The sequence below is a fragment of the Epinephelus lanceolatus genome, chromosome 17 (genome assembly GCF_041903045.1).
Source record: "Epinephelus lanceolatus isolate andai-2023 chromosome 17, ASM4190304v1, whole genome shotgun sequence".
NCBI lineage: Eukaryota > Metazoa > Chordata > Actinopteri > Perciformes > Serranidae > Epinephelus > Epinephelus lanceolatus.
The window spans coordinates 9,195,945-9,222,017 of NC_135750.1; the positions used below are offsets into that span (position 1 = coordinate 9,195,945).

The following is a 26,073-nucleotide window of genomic DNA, read 5'->3' on the forward strand; positions in this document are numbered from 1 at the left end:
TGTTCTTTAGTATATGAAGTAATTAGTTATTTCACCATTTCAACTTCAAGGGAAACATTTTTCTCCACTGACTGGATGCACTTCTGCCAACTTTAACACTGGAAATGCAGTGATCAGAATTTGAAATGCATTGATTTCTTTTGCACACTGCTATTATAAAGAAAACTCGTCCATACCCATTGGTAGCTTTGTCACCTTCTACCTATGCCAGTCCTCAATGCCTATGTGCAGTTTCACATAGATTGACCACGTCAGTGAGTAGAAAAACGTGGGACAGACAGAATGACTGACTGATAGAATACAAACATTGATCCACAGGGGGAGCCATAGCGATCGGTCGCATTTTAGCCATTTTTAAGCATTTTTCTGTTGTTATAGTGCCACCCAGTTGCCAATTAGAGTTAAACTTCTCCAGTCACCTTGAGGCGTCCTGTTCTACATATCTACCAAGTTTAGTAAAAATCCATTTGGCGGTTAGGCCTAGATAAGAAATTAGCTCTCCAGCGCCCCCATTTTGTTTGATGGGGTCAATAATGGAGGGGTCCCCTCAGATTATGTGTGGTCATATGCCTACAAAGTTGCGTGGTGATGGGTGAAACCCTTGAGATGTTATACACCTTTATGTGATGAGCCACGCCCTCCGCAATATTCATTGCCTTATAGAAGCTCAGTTTTAGTAAGTTTTCCAACTTTTGCCAAGAGGGAACTTTAGATATTGGTCCCTAGATTATGTTCACCCAGTTTCATGCAGATCGCTCAAACTTCCTAGGAAGAGATCCATTTGAAGTGTTTTTCAAAAAATTCAAAATGGCGGAAAATCTATATAAGCGGAAGTTAAGGGTTCTTGAGGCAAATGTGTTCCTCATGAGGAGAGGCAAAGTTTCATGTCTCTACGACATACGGGGCATGAGATATGCCCATTCAGTTTGCAATTTCAATCGGTTGCTATAGCGCCCCCCTTTGGCCAATTGATGTAATATTGCTTCATTCGCATCCTCCCATGACCCTCTACCACTGTGCCAAATTTCACATGGATTGACCAAGTCAGTGAGGAGAAAAACGTGGAACAAACACACAGACAGAGTTTTCATCAATATATAGTAAGATAAGATGTGGTTTAGTTTTCAGTCTTGTTCCTAATGAGGAGAAAAGTGTTTCTTCTGTGTGGGAAAACGCATAGGTAAAAATAATCTTTGTCTTTAATCTGCATGAAGTCACATGTAAAGGGACACATCTGGTCACCTGATGTTTGATAAAACTGGTTCTCAACCACGGATCCCTGAGGAAGTTCCTGAGAAAAATGGGGAAATAATTTATCTGATCATTGTTTAGTTTCTCCATGTTTATCTCCTCAACTATGGTTAACAACTTTAGACTTGTGGTCTTACTCATCATATAAAACCACAGTCTTTTCAGATGGAGCTCCTTGAAGATCCTAAAAATGGGGTTCTGTGACCTTCAGTGTATCAATTTAAGGGTCTTTGACACGAAAAAGGTGTATAACCACTGTGTCAGAATATAGGAGTTAAGGTAGAATGAAAGAAGCTGTGATGTCAGCGTGTGCAAGAATAATTGTTGTCCAACTTTGTCACAGTGTCATGTTGGACAGAGGGAAGTTTCATGAGACAGCCTCGCAGCAGAGAGGTGACTGCAGCTTTGAACTCATGATTTGATGGTCTATTGAAAAAAGCTTTGTTGTACTGTCTTGAGTGAGGAGTTTTTTTGTGTTTGCTTTTTTGAGTACAGCCTTTAAGCCGTGATTGTGATTATGGTATGCGGAGAACACAATGCCTTTTGGTGTTTGCACAGTCATGTCTTGATTTTCTTCAGCAGAGGGCAGCGTTGTTTCCTTTTCACCTCTACATCAGCTGCACTCACCAGGGAGGAGTCTCTGCAATGGCTTGCTGGTTTAGTGTCTTACCACGTCCTTCCACAGACTCCAACAACTAACATCATGAAAGAGGTCAGACCACAGAGGCAACAGAAACTACTTACCTTTCAATAATCAGTCAGATATATACATAAACAGATGAACAAACAAATCTTATTAAAAGGACAAGGACAGAGAACACAGAAACTTTAAATGCAGAAAAGTTTTCATTGTATCCACAACAGCAGTATTGCAGAAAAAAGGGAGTTATTAGCTGCACTCACACAGATTGATACAGCATGATTAAAAGTGTTGTTTACACACAAATGCATAGATGAATATATATCATTTGGGAGCTGTTGTTATATACTGCGAGGCTAATGTCCATGCTTGTTTTCCTTCAAACTTTAATCCTTTTGAAACAGGTATTAAATTCCATTATATGTGTTATTAAAAAGTTTAAATTTAACTTGGTGAACTCTGCAGAAACCCTGCTCCGCCTCTGTTGCATCAGTTTTGGTCGTTCTTTGCTTCTTGTGAATCTCCATGCTTTAAAAAATGACTGAAACACTTTAAATGTTTTACAAGCACATCATTAGAGACACGGAGAAACTTTTCTTCCAGCAAATCATGGCACAAATCTCAGAAAATAACAGAACATTTAGCCTGAGGTCAGCCCCTAATGGGGAATTTCACCCAGACAGTTTTCTACGTCACATTTGAAATATTTTTTAGTATTATTTTTATTAATGATAATGTATTTCAGCATGAACATACAAACCCCAACAAAGATCCCGACCCAAAACCCAACCAGAACAAACACAGGCATGGAGGAGGGATATTGACACCTAAATTAAGTTAGTTATTTAATAACACAAAAGCACACAGCAATACGTATCATCCATGTATGATCATCAGACACAGCCCATCATGGATGAGTACACAGGAACAAGAAAACCAAAAAGGATAGAGGAGAAAATATCCAGTTGATATGTATATCAAGGCACCTTTCAGCCCACTCACTGTTCACGTGACCAGGTCGTGTTTATGTTCCTTGACTTGCTGCACCAATCACAAGTCTCCTCCATTAATCAGTAAAACTCAATGCCAGCAAAGGACATCTGACTTGACCTGAAGCGGACTTCTGTCATTCCTGCATTTTTTGGGACTCTGTTTCTCCTTATTTATTCATCTGGTTTGTTATCCTGTGCGTCCATGAGAATTAATCACATCACATAGGGATATTCTGACCAACCGAGAATAAATGGGTGGCATGTCAATTGGTGTGTGAACTGGATTTCTTATTACCCATCACCATCTTGTTCTCACCGGACAACCTGTGGAGATTGAACATCCATAAAATCAGCACCTTAGGGCTCATTCATTCATCATCACTGAGGTCACACGCTTGGTATTCAGTGAACCAACACCTCTTTTATATATATCCAGATGTGGTCCTCATCCAGATGCACTCATTGAGTCCTGATATTGCAAAAGAGTCTTCCCATTCATATTCACATTTTGGAATATTAAATCACAGTTTTTCCACTTGAATAACCGCCATGCTCATCGTGAGAGCTGTTTGCATGTATGATGAAAATGTGTTAAAGAGTCCTTTGAGCATCCAAAAAGAGCTGAGTCCCTGTCAGGAGAGAGTGTCCTATGATAACCCCCATCACTTTGAACTGAATTAATCTGTGTCTGCTGTTAACTGAACACCTTTGTTTGCAGGTAAGTGCAGTGTTATTCATTCATGTTCAATCTGCTTCCTGTTTGATTTTGTAGATTCTCTCCTCATGTGTCGTGTCTGATTTTACTTCCTGTCTTTGTCTGTTTCCCTGCCTGTCTTGATGTGGCCAAAAGTTTTCCAAGTTTATCTTGTATGTACATGGCCTGGATTTTTCTTTTTACCCTCAGGACTTCCGTAGCGAGAGACCTTTCACAAAATAAAAATATCTTTTCATCCCTGGGAATCTGACCTGGAGCTGCAGGAAAATACCCATTCACAACAAAGGATAAAAATAGCCTCTGCCAGTTTTCCCTTAAAAAATAACTTTGCTTGAGTCAGTCATGACTTATTTAGGAGAGTTATGAAGCTGCAAATAGCATCACTGACATTACATGGTTACCTCTGACATTTGCAGGATGACCCATTTGTCTCTAGTCTCTCTTGCAGCTGCTGTGTGTGTGTGTTTTGTTGTGATGACGCATATAAACATCAGTCACCTTTCATACACATGTCAGCTCTTGCAGTGGAAATCATCTGTGTTCAGCAGGACATCCTGTGACGTGGGAGAAAACACTCAAGCTGCAGTAGTTGTTGCACAAGGTGTGGGTTTGTGAGCCCACCATGAAATACTGCATCATATTTAGTCTTTAAATGACATGGGTAAGAGTTAGTACTGTCACTTCTTTCCAGTTGAGTTTAATTTAATTTAATTCAGTTGCAGGCGCAGGTGAAAAAATATCTCTACCACTCTCAAGCCAACCATAATTTCTCCTTTAAAGTTTTGCTTCACGACAAGAGGACCTGTGTGATGTTTAACCTTTCTCACGTCACTGTCGAATGGTTTCAGTGATTGCATCATTAAAACATCAGTTAAAAGAGTCTCAAGTGCTGTTAAGAGTGAGTTTAAGGAATACTTTACTCACCAGCAAAATGATTAGTTGTGTATGAATCACTCATGCCTCCATGGTAAACGCAAAATCCAAAAAAGACGAACATTCTTCATGCATTCAAGTAAACGAGCAACTCGTTTAACAACAGCAAAACTACTCTCACCAGCCACTTTATTAGGTACACTTGTTCAACTGCTGTTAAACCTCATGTGGCAGCAGCTCAATGCATTTAGGCATGTAGACATGGTGAAGACGACCTGATGAAGTTCAAACTGAGCATCAGAATGGGGAAGAAAGGTGATTTAAGTGACTTTGAACGTGGCATGGTTGTTGGTGCCAGACAGGCTGGTCTGAGTATCTCAGAAACTTTCACACACGACCCACTGGTTTACAGAGGATGGTCCCAAAAAGAGGAAATATCCACAGAGTGAAAATGCCTTGTTGATGCCAGAGGTCAGAGGAGAATGGCCAGACTGGTTCAAGATGATAGAAAGGCAACAGGAAGTCAAATAACCACTGGTTACAACCAAGGTCTGCAGAAGACCATCTCTGAAGCAACAACACGTCCAACCTTGAAGCAGATGGGCTACAGCAGCAGAAGACCACACCAGGTGCCACTCCTGTCAGCTAACAACAGGAAACTGAGGCTACAGTTCACACAGGCTCACCAAAACTGGACAATAGAAGATTGGAAAAACGTTGCCTGGTCTGATGAGTCTGGAGGCCACGAAGAATTAAGGCAGTTCTGAAGGCAAGATCCAAGCCAGGTGTAGCTAATAAAGTAGCAGTATAATCCAAGTCTCATTTATCCAATCAAACGCTCAGTACTGCCAAAACGTTTGCATTTTCGCCCAAATGCTACTATCTAAAACATGTAAGTAAAAAAAGATTTCAGTAACAATGCATGAGTTTGGGAAGTTCTGAGCATAAAACGAAGAGCCAGCCCTTGAGGCTGAAAAATGAAGCCATTGCAGAAGTGCCAAAAACTGCAGCTCATCGGATGGCCACTTGAGGCTGGCCCATAACAAAGCAAATCCCCATAGACCCCCACACTGTCACCATGACATTGTTTGTCCACCAAATCTTTGACAAGTTCATTTTTTAAGATGCAAAAGGTCCCCCTCAGCACATACTGTGATCTGAGTGGTTAATAGCCAAATATGAGGGACCTTTATTTTAAGTGCACGTGGAAAACTCTCTCAACTCACAGTTATCAATGTCAGTATCAGTCGCAAAAATCCACTGACATGCTCTTCTTTCAACACGTACCAAACGAAATGTTCAGTGTAAATCCATTCATAGAGTTTTATTGACTTAAAGGTAACACTAGTCTGTTGCCTGAGGCACAGACACATGTTGATATAAAAGAGAAAGGAGCAGCAACTGTACACCTGATGTATAAGAAAATGTCCTGATGATGGAACTAAATGGACTATTTTGTAAAGCGTCAGAGCTGTTGATGTCACTGTGTTCAGCGGCTGCTGATTAATCCGTGCTGTGGCCTTTCACTCCCTCAGAGACTCAGAGTCATTTATCTGGCAGATTTATTGATCGGCTGCTGCACCGAGACACATCCCCAACACAATCAGGACCGCTGCTAATTGTGAAAGTCATCAGAGCTGGCGGCCACATGTGTGTGTGTGTGTGTGTGTGTGTGTGTGTGTGTGTGTTGACGTTGAAGTTATTTCACACAATGCAGGACTATCCCCTCATCTATGATTAAATAATGTAAATGAACAGCACTATAAAGTGTTTTTTAAATCTGATTCTGTGTTTTCCTGACAGCAAGGCAAAGCCATGTCTTTCTTTTTCCCATCAGCCCTCCTTCTCTCTTCTTCTCTGTCACTATTCTTAGTGTTTTATCTGCTCTTGCTTTGACATTCATTCTTTTTTTTGCACAAATAGCTAATTTCAGCCCAAGGACAGAGGAGGGTTGTTGGTGTATGACAGGGCAACATTAAGACATTGTGAGTTATGTGTGTGTGTGTTTTTCAGGTTCATGATCTTGATGTGCAGTGACTTCCACATGTCAATCAAGTTGAACTGTAAAAGCCCTCAAACGAAGCTGTCACTCTAGTGCCTGCAGGGAAAACTAAACAGGAAGTGAATCAAGTCCTCAGACTGAGGCTGAGGAGAGAAAAATGAAGCCTGGTTGTTGACTTTATGCTTTTGATTTAAAAAACACAGATTGAAGGTTACGATATTGTAACCCTATTTCTATCAGCACAGGCGGGTAATACTCCTTCACGAGCATGCATTCACACACGAAGATCTGAATAAAGGTAGCCAGCCCATAAGGACATCCCTGCCTTAATGCATCTGAACCCCACAGTGTGACATGGCCCATACATCAGACTCTCTGGGTACAGTGGGTGCAGCCGATGAAGGAACGCCCTGTTGCGACATACCATCGACCCCGCCACACTGATCTTGACCGGCTATAGATTAGTCGCTATAGCACATCTACATCTTTATAACCTAGGCTGCCACAGCGGAGAAGTAGGGGGCCCCAGCCAACACAGGTAGTAAGTTGTTGGCACCAGACCCCCATGGAATCGCTGATAGACAGGGCAGTGATGAGATGACAAACAAAGCCAATGACTCAGCAGGGATGACTGGAGGCAGCAACAGAGTGTAGCAGTTGAAGCAGGGGTCTCGACATCATCAATCTCAAGCGCCTGCTAACTCTCATGGCAGTGAGGCATCACGTTGAAGTGCCTGAAGTGATCTCACTGCCACTGGCATCTCAACTTGGGCAGCACCAGGCAGGTTTCACAAGCTGGTGGCTGCTCAACTCTCTGCCTGGTCTGCGCTGAGGTGCTGATGAGGTTCTTGAAGTGGTGACCTCATCTATGGAGGAAGCTGCTCAATGTGTAATTCACCCATCAGGTTGCTCGCCTGGCAGCTGCAACTCTGCTGCTATTTCCATCCATGCTTTGTCCTTCTTTATGTGATCATGGTCAGAGCAGGAGGACACATTACACAGGCAAGGCTTCTGCTTCCACAACTCCAGAAAGTTTTCCTCTTTGCTGGAATCCCACGTATTTCTTTGAGTGTGTTTTTCCTCCATGGCGAGCTGCTATCCGTCTGTTTGTTTGGGTTTGGCGCCAGTGCATCATTTCATGCTGCATTTCTATTGGTTGTTTAGTAGATGTAGGTCATAACAGCAATCACAATGTGAGAGGTCATCCCAAATTTCTGACACTGTCTGAATCTTATCCCAGGCTGTCTTTGAACGCAAGACTGTGACGACAGCCATCTTTGAACCTCTCTCACTGTGGGATGTAGGACCAGTGTTTTAGAACCACGACTTAAGATTTTGCCACACTTCTGTCACGATCTTTCATCTGGGACAGCCCAAAATCTCACAGTTCATCTCGGGCTTTAGTCAAAAATGCAGAAGCTACCTTGAGACCTTTACCAATTCTGGTGATACTGTGCATCAGTGGTTCATATTAACAAACAGAGTCATAATTAACTACATTATTAAAAAATCAAATTGCCTCACAGTGAAGCTGGAGTCTTTGGACCCTCTGAGGGTCTGGAGCACCTCGGGCAATCACCTGCATTGCTTAATCGGTAATCCGATCTTTCTGTACTGTGCAGTAAGGGGTTCTTGATAATATTTTTTGTTCGCTACCTTTAAAATTCACTTCCAAACAAAGGTTTTAGATGATCTGACTGTCTCACTGCTTGTGTTTTTTGCTGTGTCTGACTTCATTTTAGGGATGTTTCCATGTTCCCAGATTGCATAGATTTCTTTGGTGATTGTGAGGTTATCACAATAAATGCATATAATAGCTAAAGCTGTGAAAATAACGCCTAGGTTGTAATAAATAAGACTCAGCCATGACCGATTTAGCAATTTTTTTGAATATGTTGTGACACTTTTGGTGAAGAAAACAGAGGGGAAACAAGAAGAAAAATTTTTGTCCTTTAAAAATATTTTGATCCATAATGCATGGCATCTTTTGTTTCAGCCAAAACCTCTGTAAGCTTGATGTTTTTGTTTTTGTATGCAATGCTTTGTGCAAATCTGTCGAACATTCACAGTCTGTATGACGGATAATTCAATGATGATGCAAGAATATAAGAATATGGTGTTATGACCCGACAAGATTCACAAAGGGCTTGATTTTGTAGCTGTGCGGGTGTCTGCAGCAGAAGTACTTCACTCTTTCAACATAGAAGAACTCAGCTTCAACACACACATGCACACACACGCACACTGTGCTTGGTGTTAAAAGGGTGCAGCCCTCTGTCTCTGTCTATTTTTACTCTGTTCAGTCCATTAAGATCAGCAGTGATGAGAGTTAATGAGTGAAGCCTCTCCACAAAGCAGCCAGTAATCACAAATGTCCAGGAGAGTGGACACACACACACACACACACACACACACACACACACACAAAACATATATAGATACACTCACACACACAAAGAAATGTGTAGACAACCATAATACTTACATGAAAACACACATATTGACCAGACTTTTGCTCTGCTGACAAACCTGCTTCACTTGGGGACAAAGGATTACATGTGCACACACAGAGACGCAAACATACATAAGCACAAGAAAATAACTGTGCACTATTATTGTGTTTAAAGGGGTAGTTCTGGGTTTTTGAAGTGGGGTTGTTCCTGTCCAAAGATGGTATATTACAAACAGTAGATGTCAGTCAGCACGAGGGCAGCAACAAATCAGACACCTAAAAAAGTCCCTCCTAAAAAAATCAGTATCAGTTAAAGTGTACGATATATTCAGTATTTTCAAGTAACGAGCAAATGTAGTGTGTTAGCATGCTAGCACTCTACACTAAGATGGTGAACATGGTGAACATTATATCTGCCAAACATCATCACGTCAGTGTGCTGCTGTGGTTCAGCGCAACCCCACAGAGCCGTCGTTAGCGTGGTTGTAGACTGTCGGTGCTGTTTTACCACACGTGAAATCAAACCATTTGACTGCAAACTGTGAAACTGACCTGAGCAAATGCTGAATCAGTGAAGTCGACACAGAGTGGCTTCTAATTATAAGATCGTCTGATGTGGGTCCTGCCCTGCAGAACATTGCTTATGACATTTATGAGTCAAATATCCGCTGCCATTTTGACACTTGTAAACAGACTGAGTCACAACAGAGAGAGTGAGCAATTACATTTGGACTTAACACCAGAATAGTATGATATTAGTTTTAGTTTTGCAAAATGCCAGGGATAGCAGGTCAAAAAGCACATAACTCAACCAGAAGTAGACGAGTATAGGGGGTTACAATCACGTCTACAAATCATTCTGGCCCTATGAAAAAGATGGTAAAAGAAGACAATAAATGCGTACTTGCAGTACTGGCTGACCAGCGTCTTCAGTGCAGGGAGTCTGATGGTGGGCGTGCAGAGGCGGCGGGTTACATCTACGTGATAGACTGTATTAAAATAATGGACATAGGCACTGTGACATCACCCACTGGTTTGTGAACTCCTGTTTTGGAGACTCAAGTTTGGCATTTTGGCTGCTTTCATCTTGAATTTTTGGGGCCAGAAAGGACCATATTTGGACCAGAGGGTGGAGCTAGTTTGACTATAACTTAAGTCGAGCTTGAGGACATTATTGGCAGACAGTCTGTCACTCAAAGTGGCCCCACCTTTAAATATACGGAACTTTCTGCCTTAGTAAAATGTAAACGGGTGAGTTATTAAAAAAAACAAAACCCTAATACAGTTGTCATGAATGTTTAAATCAGCGATAGAGACCAAAACTGTTTTTGTAAGAGGCTATAAATGTACTTATTTCCGCTGTAAAGCTGAACATTTTAACATGGGTTTTAACGACTCATGTTTGGTACCAGCCTCAAGTGGCCATTAGTGGAACTGCAGTTTTTCGCACATCTGCCTCTGCTTAATTTTTCAGCCCGGGAATTTGCTTCTTGGTCTATATTTGCAAGTCTAAACTTATGCTACTTTTTCTTCCTTTAGGTGGAGCTAATTGACGTGTGGAACAGATATCCCAATAAACACAGAGCTCCATTGTGTGGAAATGCTGCAGCCCGCTGAACAAGAAATTTGTAACATAAGCCATGAGGTGCCTCACATCCCAAAAAGATTTCCCATGCTGCAGGAAAGATCTCCAAACACTGAGCATTACGGCCACAGCGGAAACACTCATGAAGCTGAATCATGTTGTTGCTGTTAAGATAAACGGCAGCAAAACAGACATTTACAGCAATGTCACACACTCAGACCTAAACTTTGCATGTTCGCATGTGAGATCCTGTGAGGTTACATCATCCTGAGATGACATGATGCTTTCTGGCTTTGCAGCACAGCCCGAGAGCTATCAAAGAAAAAAAAAACAAGAAACATTTCTTTAAAGCCTCTAAACTGTGAAGAACAGGGCAGAAATGACCAGTCCATTTACACTTCGACTTCTTTCGTCACCTGCCTCTGGTAAACATTTCCTCCTACTGTCGGGAGCCATTACAGAGCAGAGCTGTGGAAACTCACAGCTGGATGACTGAGAAGTCTGCTAATGGTGTGAAACATGACTACATGGCTGAAATGGGAACTTTCAGACATCACACAACTGACCTGCAGTCCATTAGCAGTAGCCAATGTGACCTACTTTCACTAAAACCGTGAAGGCTGGCAGAACAGGAATTAAAGGTGTAATATTACATTAAATCTGAAAGCTATAATAATGAAATGTTTGTATGTTCATCCATGTTGCTATAAACATATCTGTACCTCAGAGAATGTGTGCAGTCAGCAGTACGGAGGTGGTAATCACAGACAACACGGTGGAGTCAAAACCTGGGCTTCATTTTGTATTTCAGATAAACTGATTGTATCAATTGTTTTGTACCAAATCATCTTGTACTGAAGCAAAGCCTGGGTTCACTGCTGACTAATCTTTTCAAGACAAGGCTGGAAATATTCAGTATTTTTGTTCTTGTCAACAAATCCCATTACAAAAATTCTCGACTTCCCTATCCTGTCTGTGCACTCTGTCCCAAGCAAGCGGAAACCTCCAGGGCTGAAAAATGAAGACAGAAGTGTCAGAAACCACAGTTCCTCACATGGCCACTTGAGACTGACACTAAAAGCAAGTCAGCTGCCATAAACCTTCATGCTGAAATTCCCAAATTTACAGCAGAAATAAGCATGTTTACAGCACTGTACAAAAACTGTCTTTTTATTACATTTTATTAAAGCTTAAAGTTAAGCATGATTAAGGATGTGGCTGCTTTGAGTGACAGGCTGTCTGTGGGGTGTCACCCCAATCTGTGAGTCAGATCCACCCCTCGCTCCTCCAGAGCTTCACCCTCTTGTCCAAACATGGTCACTTCTGGCTCCAAAAACCCAAGGTCAGGCCGAACAAAATGCCAGACTAGAGGCTTCAAAACAGGAGTCTGCAAACATCACAGCACCATCCATTAATACTATGGAGTCTATTGTCCTGAGCCTCAGGAATCTGTACTATATATATGTACTTTTTACCATAACAGCTGTTGGTTGGGGACTATTTTCAGTCACGGATTGACACACATTTGGTGCACTAATGAGTTACTGAGGTAAGGGAGTTTATGGGGTTAAAACTATAAAATTACAGTGTTGTTATTCACAGTAATAAAGAAACATGTCACCCAGTTATATTTGATCTTTTCATGGGATTTGTTAAAGAAATAAAGAAAACACCAGACTTATTGTTTAACTGGAATGACTCATTTCAGTTTCCAACTTATAACAATAACAGTATTGGTTTTTGTTTCTGAAGTTTCCTCGATCCTAACTTATAGCTTTTTTTAGTACTTAATGTGACAGTTCAGCCAATCAAAAGGACCTTTTTTCCTCTTACCCGTAGTGCTTTTTATCACTCTACTGCTTTGGTGTAAGAAATGCTCAACAGCAAAGTTTCTTTTCAGAAACCTGGTTGCTCAAGATAATCCACAGACCTTGTTGTGGGCAGTTAAATGTGGGAACTATTTTCTTTCACTCATATCACCATGCAGAATGAGGCATGCATCTACTCATGGACAAGAGACTCGTGCTTGTGACAGCACAAAATGTAAACATTAATGGTGTCCTAACACCACTGAGCTACCTAACATTACAGCTGAACTGTAATGTTAGGTAGCTCAGTGGTGTTAGGTGAGCTAGCAGTACTGAACTATTGCACACTTCTTTGTGTGTGGTGAAAGAAAATAGTAAGCAAGTCATGATTTCTAGAAAGAGACATTGCTGTTGAGTTTTTCAAATGGATTCTTTTTGGTGCTTTGAGCACCACAAGCTGAGTGACATCTAGTTCCATTATACTGGAGAGAAGGCAGACATCTTTACAGCCAATATCTCCAACACTCAGCAACTCACACCAAAAGAAATGTAGACTGATAAACAGCACTACAGGTAGGAGCAACAACATTTATTTTTGATTTTGGTGTGAACAGTTCAAATTTTGAAACAGAAAAACAACACACTCTGGACTGACATCCTGACGAAACACAGAGAGATGGTACGAACTGCAGGGCAGGGCTGACTGCTGGCTAATCTGTCCATCTTTGTTTCTGGTTGCAATCACGTCCTTGTGTCGCTTGTTCTGAAGAGGCAGCACATCATGTCATGGCCTTGCTCCAATCACCTTCCTATTCACTTCCCAGGTGACTCGAGCTTCCCTTTGAATCCAGCAGGTTTGACATACCTGTGTCATCTCCAGACCTGCCTGAGCTGACACATTATCACTCATCTGATTTCTGGGAGTCTTTCAGAAAATTTTGCACTTTTTAAGTTTTTAACTGAGGCAGACATTTAAGAGATTAACCTCATACCAATTGATTGAACACAAGAAAATGTTTGAGGGTGAAAACTTCGAACAAACTGAGCCAAAATCAAACTGCTGGCAGTGTGTCGCTGTCCATGGTGCTGAAGTTATTGTGCTCTCCTTTCAGTCCTCCAGTTGTGTTTCCTGCTGCTCATTTCTTCTTCTACTCTTCACATTTCCCTCCAAAAACCCATCACAAAAAAGTTTACTTAAATCTTCATTGTCTCTGAATTGGAAACATCATGACAGTGCAATAAATGAGGAGACGGTCGTAAAAGAGATGAAGCATGTACAGCTACATACACTGCTTTTGCAATCATTTTCAATAGTATTTCAATAGTTTTCCGATATGATCAGACAGATACTGAAAAATATATTTTATTGTCAGTAATGGCTGTCATGTAGTCAGTTTGTTTATGGATATGATGCGATACTCGGACAAAGCTTCCCATGAGATCTAAAACCTGCTTTACTGGGACAGCTGGCAAGACATCAGCACTTAAATTAGTTTATATGCCGACAAAGATGGAAGGAGGCATTTTAAGGGAAAAGAAACACACTCGGTGTGTACGCTGTGTTCTCATGTCAGTGTCACTAAACTTAACGTCCATCAGCTGACACCCATAGGGAAGAAGTAAAGGTTGCTTGCTGTGTTGCACATATGTGTGAACATGTCACATCCGTCTACATGATCATGTTTATGACTTTTTCTTTCAGGCACCCAGATTAGCTGTACGGGGACAGCAATGTTTGTTTTAAAACCTTTCAAAAACTGCTGGATCGAAACTCAAAGTAATGAAATTTGTCAATTCATTAGCACGGAGGTTACATGTCCTTCTCGACTGGAAGAATCCTCATCCACTGAGCTGGACTCAGTGGTTCAGGGAAGTGATGCAACATTTCAAACTTGAGAAATTGCCTGTTCCCTTAAAGGATAACTTCGGTATTTTTCAACCTGGGCCCTATTTTCCCATATGTATGTGTGCGTATGATTCATAGGTACAACTCGTTTTAAAATTGGTTCAGTATTGAGGGAGGCGGATGCAGCCGGGAGCCGCGAGGTAGATATGGGGGCAAATGCGTCCTGTATAAGTTTGCGCATTAAAAGTGCTTTTTTTTCGCCACTGACCGGTTCAGATCGCCAGTGCTATCTCTGTAAATAGCATACTAAGCGTTTCCCTTACCCTTCACTTCCTCTGGGCTGTGACGTCATCTCGCGAGAGCTTTGCTTGTTGCCGGAAGAAAACAGAGGAACCATGCTGAGCGCCGCTCAGAGTGACGCTGTGTGTCCCGGAGTACAGTTGAGAGTTTTACTGCATCGATTGAAAACAATGGTTCGTGTTTGTGCTTATCCGAATTGGAAGAACAGGATGTCGCGCAACACCCCGTACAGCTTTCATAGGCTGCCTTTGTCGGACAGCGAGATGCTGAAGTTGTGGTTAGTTGTGCTACAAATGGATGACCATCAGGTCTGCAGTGCTTACTTCTCCCAAGATGACTACTGCCAGCCGAAGAAGAGAAGACATCCAATCCCGAAATACCTCTTCCTCAAGAAAACAGCTGCCCGACGAGTAGAGAGAGCTACAGACACAGTGGAGGTAATGTTATATAAACAATGTTCGAAACGCTTAGTATGCTATTTACAGAGATAACACTGGCGATCTGAACCGGTCAGTGGCGAAAAAAAGCACTTTTAATGTGCAAACTTATACGGGACGCATTTGCCCCCGTTACCGTTTTAGCTCGTTTCGCGGCTCCCGGTTCCATCCACCTCCCTCAATACTGAACCAATTTTAGAATGAGCTGTACCTATGAATCATACGCACACATACACATGGGGAAATAGGGCCCAGGTTGAAAAATACCGAAGTTGTCCTTTAAAGGCTCTATTATGTACAATGCCTATAAAAAGTATTCACCGCCCTTAGATGTTTTCCCCTTTTGTTGCTTTTATACATGAAATCATGGTCAATACAAATTGGCTTTTTGACAAGAATTTGAAAAAAAAAGTGAAAACAGATATTTAAAAACTAATGTCAGTTAATTAATATATATTGTGACTGACCTAATTCAACAGAGCTCCAGCTAGTTGATGCCAGCAGTGTCACGATTAGTGAAATGGAGATCGCCTGAGTGCAGTTGAAGCGTGTGAAGTGATTGTAGTATAAAAACATCTGTGTGTGGGAGGTCCAGGCTCTGGTTCATCAGTATTCCTGCTACAATTGCAACATGAAGACAAAAGAACACTCCAAGCAACTCAGAGAAAGGATCATTGAAAAGTACAAGTCAGAAGATGGCTACATAAAGATTTCCAACTCACTGGACATCCCACGGAGTTCAGTTAAATCCATCATAAAGAAATGGAAAAGGAGTATGGCACAATCTGCCTAGAGCTGGCTGTCCTCACAAACTAAGTGACCCGGGCAAGAAGAGGACTGGTGAGGGAGGCCACCAAGACACCTACAACCACTCTGAAAGAGTTGAAAGCTTCAGTGGTTCAGATGGGAGAGACTGTACATACAACTGTTGCCCGGGTTCTTCACCGGTTGAAGCTGTATGGGAGAGTGGCAAAGCGAAACCCACTGTTGAAAAAAGCCCATGTGAAATATGCCTGGAATTCGCCCAAAGGCATGTGGGAGACTCCAAGGTCAATTGGAAGAAGGTTAATTTGTCTGATGAGACAAAAATTGAGCTTTTATGCCATCACTAGACGCTATGTTTCCTGGAGGTTAATCTGACTCAGTCTGCAAGAGAACTACGACTTGGGAGAAGATTTATGTTTTTTAAGACAACAAGGTGAATGTTCTGGAGTGGCCCAGTCAAAGTCCAGATCTCGGTCCAATTGAGAATTTGCGCCCGATCCCCGAGGAACCTGACGAAGTGTGAGCTGTTTTGCAAGGAAGAATGGAGAAAAATTGCTGATGCTTGATTGAGACTTATCCACACAGACTCAGTGCTGTGATTGCAGCCAAAGGTGCATCTACTAAATACTGACCTGAAGGGGGTGAATATTTATGCAATCATTTCCTTTACCTTATATATTTTTAATTAACTGACATTATTTTGTAAAAATCTGTTTTCACTTTGATATTAAAGAGGGGTTTTTTGCAAATTCTTGACAAGAAAAAAGCCAAATTGTATTGATTGATTTCATGTATAAAAGCAACAAAAGGGTGAAACATCCAAGAGGGGGGTGAATACTATTTATAGGCATTGCATGTAGGTATCTGTATAAGTGTGTATGAGTTACTAAAATTCAAATGATCATACATTGCAGTCAGTGGGTTTGTATAATATTGGAACTGGCAGGCTCCTTAAACGGCTACTGAACACCTAAAAATAAATCTCAGTGGAGAGGTTTAGTGTCTCACAACAGTTTAAATGCTGTTTTTCACTCAAAGAGAATCTAATTTTAGGGAAAACACCCAATCCTGAAGAGTCTTTGAAAGCTTTCATGAATAAAAACTGTCAAAAGCACAAAACATCAACCATCAGTGGCTTAAATTCCACATCTATAAAGTTTCAAAAACCCAAACTGTCAAACAATCAGCCAGACAAAAAGACTCAGCTTTGAAAAATAAAACAATATCTTTTATTTTTTGAGTGGTGTACATCACTATATGCACTAAAGGCAGGTCTATGCTCAGTTATAATGTCTTTGCTCTACATATTGAATAGTATAAAGTGATTATATGCATCTGTGTCCATTCAAAGTGTGTTCCTCTTCCTCTTCATCCTGTATCTCCTTTTTATCATCAAATGATGCTTGGATTCTCTGAAACATTTCAGTCAGCACTTTGATCATGATGGCACCATTAAAGATTAATGAGACAACTGTTTATTTTAACACAACAGATGTTTAAACTTGTCACATTTATTGTCCTATGTGTGATAGAACAATAAAGCTATGGAAAGTTATCGTCCTAATAAAACAAAATCATGTTTCATTGTATTTTTATGCAACGTTTGTTCTATTAAAGGTTAATGGATTAATATAACTTTTACGAAGCAGTGAATCCACTGAAAGCCAATGGTGCTAGAGTTCTCTGTTGAATGTTTATGGAATTTTTGGTTAATAAAATGTTATCATAATACAATGAGACAGATGTTCCATTAAAGTCAATTAGACAATGTTTCACAGGAAGCTAATGGGATAATACATACACTGAACACAAAATAAATAAATAAAACCAAGGAAGAATATTTCCATTGAATGTTAATAGAACAACAGTTATCTTTAATGAAAAGCGAATGGTGTCAGTGTACCATTGAAGATTAATCGTACAAGTTCTCCATTGAAAGTTAATGGAAATATTGGTTGATGACTTGAGTCAGTCTCAATTCAGTCACACAGATGTTCCATTCAAAGTTAATTGGACAAATGACAGTCACAACAGATCCACTGAACATCAATGGAAAAGTTACTCCATTGAAAGTAAATGCCGTTCCATTGACGTTCAATAGGTGAAATGTTTAAATGAAAGTTGATGGGACAAATTCTACCGAAATTTAATAGGCCAGTGGCTCCATTTAAAAGTTAGGCATGATCTTGAATCAAAATGTAAAAAAATTACCATTGAATTCCATCATATACATGAATTTTGTTATTAAAAGTAAATACACACATTATTTAGTTGACGTTAATAGTACAGTTTGCTCCACTTTAATTTCTGCAATGCAGTGATTCCTCTGAAAGCCAATGGTGCTGGGGTTCCACTGAAGATGACTTGGAAATGTTCTCCACTGAAAGTCAATGGCACTTTTTTTATGGGTGAAAATTCATGATAACCACTGAAAATCAATGGGAAAGGTCCTGAAAGTGAATGCTGTTCTATTGACATTCAGTGGCTCAAATGTCTAACTGAAAGTTAATCGGACAAATTTCACTTAAATTTAATGGGACATTGGTTCTTTTAAAAGTTATTGGGAGAGAAATGGCTTCATTGAAAGTGAATGGAACAACCGCGATCTCAGAAAGAAAGCAGATGTGGTACTTCTGTTTGTTGCCAGTTGCCATTTTCAAACACTGATTGTTCAAACTGCACGTGGACACGCATGTTGCTCAGTGTGGCCCGAAGAGTGTATATATAGTATTGTATATATATGCTGTATATATACAGTGTAAACATGTACTGTGTGGGTGAGTAGATAGATAACCACGCTGGAGAACACATCATCATTGGCTGATTTGACTTTCGAATGTCCTTTGGATTAATACTGTGTTGGTTTTGGAATGGGCGGTTTCATGAGGATGACTTGAGGTATTCACTTGAGCACGGGCCCCTCCTCAAAGTGGCTGCAGGAAAACAGGAGAGAGGAGGAAAAGTACAGAGATGAGGGTTAGTGACGTGAAAACTGACAATCTAATTTAAGTAATATATTTAATCATCTCTCTTTGCCTGTATTTACTCGTTTATAGATTTGGTCAAGGCATTATGCAATTCAAGGGCTAATGTATCACAGTGCAAACATTTGTGTGTGAGTTCCTACCAGATTAAAGTTGTTTAGGAGGTGATCTACGTTGATGTCATCGTAGCTCTCCGGGAAGGTGTTGGGTTCGTCCCTGGACTCCTCCAGGTCGCTGGTTCCAGGATCTTCTAGGCTGTGTGTGGAAAATCAAAACACATGATTAGTTTTATTCCATAAAATTTCTTTCATGAAAAGGTAAATTCTAACACACAACCAAGAAATATCCAGCCCTGTCCCAGCTGACATTGGGCGAGAAGCGGGGTGCACCCTGGACAGGTCACCAGACTATCACAGGGCTGACACATAGAGACAGACAACCATTCACACTCACATTCACACCTATGGACAATTTAGAGTCACCAATTAACCTGCATGTCTTTGGACTGTTTTTTGGACTCTGAGTACCCAGAGAAAACCCACACTGACACAGGGAGAACATGCAAACACAGAAGCAGATGTGGATATTTGATCTTGGTCCAGCTGATTAGAGGGGTCAGAGATTTTTGCCTTTTTACACTAATGACTGTGCTGTGTTCATATGGTGATCCATGCTGCTGCTAAACAGTATTTCATTCACATGCTATTTTATCAGAAAATCAAACCTGGGAGACAAACGCTGAAGCAATGAAAATTATTTTATATTATTTTATATTTATCATTTTTTTGTGTTTATTTCACAGGAGCTGGCTGGGTTCTTAAACCATAAAATGAACCTTATAAAACTAATGTCTTTGCATACAAGTCAGCTGATTTTGCTTATGCACTGCACACTCATGCACACTGACTACAGTGCCGGGTTTAAAAAGCTGCATACAAGGCTCATTTTATCATTCAAATTGTTCATTCTTTGCTGGTTAGTCTCCACTAGTGTTTTTCTTAACGACCACAGCCATGCAAACGGGCTCAAAAGAAACCCCATGATCAATACAGAATTCCATTAAAATAATATTTAGATTTAAATCATGAGTTGCTTTTTTGCTTAACAAAATATCATGACACCACTGAGTGCCAAGATGGCTGCCAGTAGGAAGTCTAGACTGAGGCTTCACATTGTACCTTTAAAAAACAGCACTTTACATTCTTATCTGGCTACAGACGGTGATTTTTAAACATATGTTTGTATAAAATAACATCCCATAACATAAAAAACTGAGCTCAAGAGATTCAGGTTAGACTAAAATAAGAATGTATGGGCTGAGCTGCTTTCAGTGAGTCATCCTGTTATTTATGTTACATTCAGAGAATCAAACAAAGAGTGTAGGGAGGACTGGCTGACACCTACCTTCTCTTTCCTGTTAAGACTGAGTTCAGGTACTTTTTGACGGCCATCTGTTTGCGGAAGCGGCTGTAGTTGTCTGTGAAGATGGCGTCTGAGTGGCGCTTCACTGGCTCCTCCATCAGCTCGTCACTGGACAGGAGAGACATCACAAAACAAACAAAGAGAAGAATGAAGGTGTCAGAGCATCACTGCAGTTAAGAGGGCAGCAGGTCTCCATGCAAAATCAGTGCAGTGATTCATGGTGTCTTTCTTCTCTTTGTGTGTGTGTGTGTGTGTGTGTGTGTGTGTCAATCCCTCCTGGCTGTATAACAAACATGTAATTAAGCGGTATGGCATAAATTAACCTTTAAAATGTTTAGTCATTACAAAATGCATCATCAAGCAGGTTGGGTCTTTTCATTGCAAATGGCAGGAGGTCTTCTGGTGTTAAACTGTCAACATTATAACAAAAATTAACCCCCCTACATTAAATAATGAAATGAAGATGTATTTTCACTTTTTCCAAAACGTTTCCACAGATGTAGAAGTTACAATTTGGGGTTTTGAGATTAAATATCAAAATAATTTATGACACTTTCATGTAATTTCATATATATTTCACTTGATTCTGGAACTAAAGGGATTTACGAAAGTCATTAATGAAATTTGGGACAGAAAAATACACTTCTTAACATTTGTATCATCAAGAACCTAACCTTTTCGCTATGGCTTTCAAGCACATTTAAAGTTATGTGTTTTAAATGCCAAAATCCTAAAAGGATAGAGGGAATGCACAGTCATTTTCTCCCTTCATAACTAAACCACACATTTCTTTTTTTGTGTTTTTGTGAGTTAACTTCTGTGTCAGAGAAGCCCTGATATTTTTAAAGAACACTGAAATGGACAGTTTGTTGTACTCCAAGGAGAGATGTCGCAACTATTTCAGGGTAACATGGTGTAACTTCAGACTCCTACACCCATTTGCATTTTATCTGCACATATTTTCTACTTTTTATGTCAACTTTTTAACTGTCCACTACAAGAATTCATTGCTGCTTTGGTGTTGAAGCGACAATAATGATACATACTAACATGACACGGAGAGAATCAAAGATCACAATATATTTTTGCCTAATACCTCCATACTGATATTGTGATGATATTTTATGGGTTGACTGTTGGTGTTATCACAAAATATTTACACTATAAGATTTCTGATAATCATGAGTAGGCTAATCATGATAATGAGTAAGTGGGTAAAGACAAATAAAATCAGCTAGAACAGTCTGATCAGTTCAGAAAATTACATCACTTAACTGTCACGCAGCCTCTAAACCCAGGAAAAGACAACACTTATGATATTACAATATCCAAACTCTAAGACGATATCTAGTCTCACATCACGACGTTGATATAGACATATAGCCTCATATTTCCTTCTTAAAAAAATAACTGCGTCAGGAAGGGGCTGATGTTGGCTTCTGTATCAGCATCAAACATTTTAAACCAGGTTTAAATAAACTTTTGATCTCTAGTTTTCAATGCGTCAAGTCTAATAATAAAAATAGATCAGCAGTCTGTACAGCCTACACTCCTGGTCCTGGCTGTCATGACTGAGAAAACGCTATTAAGTAATCCCATTTGCAAAGTTTGAGTATGAAAAACCCCCCACAAATAAATGACCTAGATAACTAAACCCGAATTTTCTCTCTATAAAAAGGGACTATTAAAAAGATGGGAAGGTCACCTACTTGACCCGCTTTCCGATCAGAGACTCCAGGTACCTCCGCGCTGAGAGCTGTCCGAGGAGTTTGCTGTATCCGCTGGTGAACAGACCGTCTGCGTGTCTCGCCGGTCTGCACGGGATCACGGGACAGTTACATTAAAATATGGTTACATTTGATGCACTAAAAACACCATATAAGACTGCAACAAATACAGAATTGACGTGCACCAGCTCCAGCTCGGAGGGTGTATTAGTTATAATCATACTAATAATGGTATAAAGCGAGCAGCGCGTTTGCTCTTTGGATGAATGAACCTGAGTCCGGAGACAAACCCCATCACATCACATTACATCCACAGGTCTAATAATACAGCCCTTGGTATTTTTTCTTCTAAGTAGCTTCGGTTGGAAAGAACACAGGTTTTTCTTACCTCATGGATGTGTATGGCAGACTCAAAGTCCGGGAGTACAACACACTGCACAGGGCTATAAGGAAAAGCAGCTGGGGGCCGGTCCTTTGTAACATTGCTTTACACCTGAGGATGGAAACGGTAATGAGTTATTGTCCCTCTAACCTTAACACAGTGAGAATACCAAGCTATTTCCCACCAAAAAACCGACGGAAAAGATCACACACTGTCCTGTAGCCTAGTCCTCTAATCTTAAATTAAGAGTCAAGTCGTAAATAAGTGATTGACTCCTCGAGGAACAGATAAGAAATATGAGTAGTTGAGCCACGATGATCCGTTTGGACATTGATATTAAATAAAACACTCATGTAGTCTAATGCCGAATTATGTCAGAGGAGAGACAAAAAGAAAGCAGCGGAATCCAATGCGTAATTACGCACGACTGGCGAGGACAAAAGGTCTTGGTATATCGCGGAGACGTTCCAACTTTTTTTGCCTCCATAGAGACCATAAGCCAGATGTAATGTGTTGAGCTTCTACTCACAGAAACGTCCTGATCCTCAAGAGTTCACTGCAAAAATGCCTTCCTATCCTCCTAAAAAGTAATCAGAGTAAATTTGATTGTGGAAATGTAAAAATCCTCCTCTGTGCATTTTTAGCTTGTACCTATTAGAGATCATTTATCCGTTCAAATTTTAGTTTCCACTACTCAAGCCACTTCTTGTCAACTGAAAAGGAACAATACAAACGAGTATTTTAGCCACGATGAACTGCGAGTATGATTTTTGTCAAATCTCTCGGTTGGTGGCATTTTTTGGCTGGGTAAAGAAAAAGAACCCAGTAGAATCCAATGCGTAATTACGCACAGCGCGGATAACAGCGAGCAGAAACCATCTCATTACGCAGCGGGGATGCTTCAGTTCTGTTGCAACCACTATTTAACGTGTCGACCCTCTGCTGCAAAGATTACAACGAGCAGTTTATTCGACGTAAAACTACATTTTCTGTCATTTGGAGAGATGAATCCAAAACCTGACCGGAGCGCGCAAAAAAAGAAAGAAAAAAAACCCCACACAAGTTCAGGATAACCAAACACGGAGACCACCGAGAGCCCACTATCTCAAAGAAACTTTAAAATATATTTCTATACAAATATAAAATCTTACATGTGCTCTAAAGTAAGTTGTCTGCGTTTTGTTGCGCCCGCTGCGCTGTCCAAAGTCCTGATCTCTCGAGCCGCTGCTGTATCTCCACTCTGTTTATTCGATGGCTCCTGACTCTCTTTCTGTTCGCCTTCAGCTCTGCCCCCGTTTTATACACCTGGATGTTTCTCATGGAGCACGAGGGGCCATCAGATTCGATCAGGGCCTCAGACGTCAGTAGGTCGCTGCTTCCGTCATCGCTCTTGCTCACGGTCGGATCCAAACAGGCCGATGGTGAAATTAGAGGCAAGTTTTTTTTCTTTTGCTTCTAATTAATCGTAGGAATAACTAACTTATATGCCAGAGTTGATGGCGTTGACTCATCTGATCATTTTGCCTGGGCTCTTCTCCCATCACAGTGTGGGTCAGCGGCTGCAGGAAGACAGGGAGGGAGACACATCTGAGAAGTTAGACTTACTTAGAGTCAGTCTGAGAGGAGCACTTACAGAGTCCAGGACTGGTCAAATATAGCTTTACTGAACGGGTAAAGGCCTAAACGTGGCTACAGTGTCTGTGGATTCAGTGAAACATGGAATATACTTGCCTATCATGTTGTTTTTAGATTTTTAGAGTTGAATATCCTCCTGAGACTTTTGTTTGGTGTACATTTTTAATTTCCCCTAGCTATTTGGGATCAGTAGGACCAGATAAGTATAAAAACTAAACACTGTCAACGATAACAAATTCCCAATGTCCTTAAATGAGTCCTTCCGAATTAACAGCGTCTTATCTTGTTCCTGTTGCTAAAGTTGGTCAGATATGTTGCCATATCAAACTACACACATTATTAATCATAACTAAACAAATTTCAACCATTAAATCTGATCAGGTTTTGGACCTTGTCCATTTCTGTGTTGGGATCGACTGCAGACTGACTTGGCAGAGATGGCTGCCATCTTGTTTTTAAATGGATTAGTGCATTGTGCAAATTATCCTTCCACATGTTCGCCAATGGAAACCTTGTCACAATTTTACTTCCTCTGGATTGTCAAGTTTGATCATCTTCTCAGCTCCACCAGGACCACAAGATGGGACAAACAAGTGTCCATGAACGAGGACAACAGGTCTGAGTTAAACAAAGTGAATTATAAGATCAAGTAAACCAAAAATGCGATGTCACAGATTCGACTACACCAATATGTTTTCATTCATTTTGATAGTTAATAGAGACAGCACCTCAGCTAAGTCTGTGAGTGCTGTTTCTTCTCTACTTTTGAAGTTGCTGTGATGTAGAATCTTTAATGCACATTGTCTGAGAACTGCAGCTGCACAAAGGATATCTGGCAGATTTTGGTTGAGAGTGTTTTAACTTTACACCTTCCTGCCTGGTTTGGTCAACTTAGCTGTACATCCAAGAAAGAACTCTGTAGGATTGGGACAATGGCAAGTAAAATAGGTGGCATCCCACAAAAGCCCTTCACCCAACGCTTTACAGAAAGGACAAGGAGGAAAGCAAGGAGTATATTGGCAGATAGCTCCCACCCTCTCTTTAGCCAGTTTGTGCTCTGGGGGGAGCTATAGAGTCCCCCTGGTTTTGTGAGGTTGCAGTGCCCTTGACCTTTGACCTCTGACCACCAGCTTCTGAGTCTAAGTAGACTCTTGTGCCAAATTTTAAGAAAGTCCCTCAAGGTGTTTTTGAGATATAGTGTTAACAAGAGCAAGACAAACAAAGTCACAGTGACCTTGACCTTAGACCTTTGACCATCAACGTGTAATCAGTCCAAGTGGATGTGTGTGCCAAATTTGAGGAAGCTCCCTGAAGATATTATTTAGATATCATTTTCATGAGAATGGGAGAGACAGACAGACAAACCCTAATGCCTTTGGCCACAGCCGTCGCCAGCGCTGAGGCATTAAACGATAAAATAACATGAGTTCAGTGTTCACTTTCTTCTCCAGCTTCATGATATAGCTGGAGGCCGACATGTGCTTGTAGAGCCCCCTCTGAGTGGCCCTCATTCTTGTCATAAAAATACATTCTTGTAAAAAAAAATTGGGACTGAATGAGTTGTATTTCCAAGCTATAAACACTTCCTGTTTTACCTCCTGCATTGTCCTGTCATGACACAAATACTTAATTCCACACCAATGTCATCAAAATCCTTCTGCAGCCATTTATATCTGTGTGTTTATATCCGCAGAGGGAAGCGCTGAGCACCACAGACAGTGCTGAATAAAAACACAAGGATCTTGCAGATTACCACTTTGGGTAAATGCAGTCACATTTTTGGGGGATATTACTGACACTCTTCTATTTCAGGGTTTTGCTTTTACAAAAGAACACCACACAGGACTGAAGTGTCTCTGAATCCACCCACAGTGTCCTGATGAGTCTGATCGGCTCTGCTGGAATGGCACAGTGAATTAGCCGTCCTGACGTAGGCCGGCGCCTCATCCATCCATCCATCCATCCATCTGTAGGTGACAGAGCAGAGAGATAACGCTAGTGTTAAATTAAACAGATAAACAGCGCTATCAGCGCTACAGTTACATTAAATTAAAGGAGCCATGAAACTTGTCAGCAAACAGGCAATTGTTGTAATATTTCCATATAAAATGTTACTCCCATTTTATTAATTGTATTGGGTTTCAAGTGACTATTAATGAACACACTGATTGATAATATTTCATCCTTCTTCAATATCTTAACTGTAATTTTCTAGATTATTAGACCATTTTATTGCAACACATTCAACATGTAAGTG

At 40.7% G+C, this 26,073-nt stretch overlaps 1 protein-coding gene across 1 annotated transcript; it reads right to left on the reverse strand.

Annotated features, from left to right (window-relative positions):
- Positions 1-16,867: 16,867 nt before the first annotated feature.
- vip (vasoactive intestinal peptide) lies at positions 16,868-23,448 on the reverse strand. Its single transcript, XM_033612741.2, has 6 exons — positions 23,333-23,448; positions 22,188-22,292; positions 21,782-21,886; positions 20,055-20,180; positions 18,794-18,905; positions 16,868-18,599 (listed from the first exon to the last, which is right to left on the reverse strand). Coding segments are annotated over exons 1-6 (459 nt in total). The 5' UTR covers positions 23,335-23,448; the 3' UTR covers positions 16,868-18,590.
- Between the last annotated feature and the right edge of the window lie 2,625 nt (positions 23,449-26,073).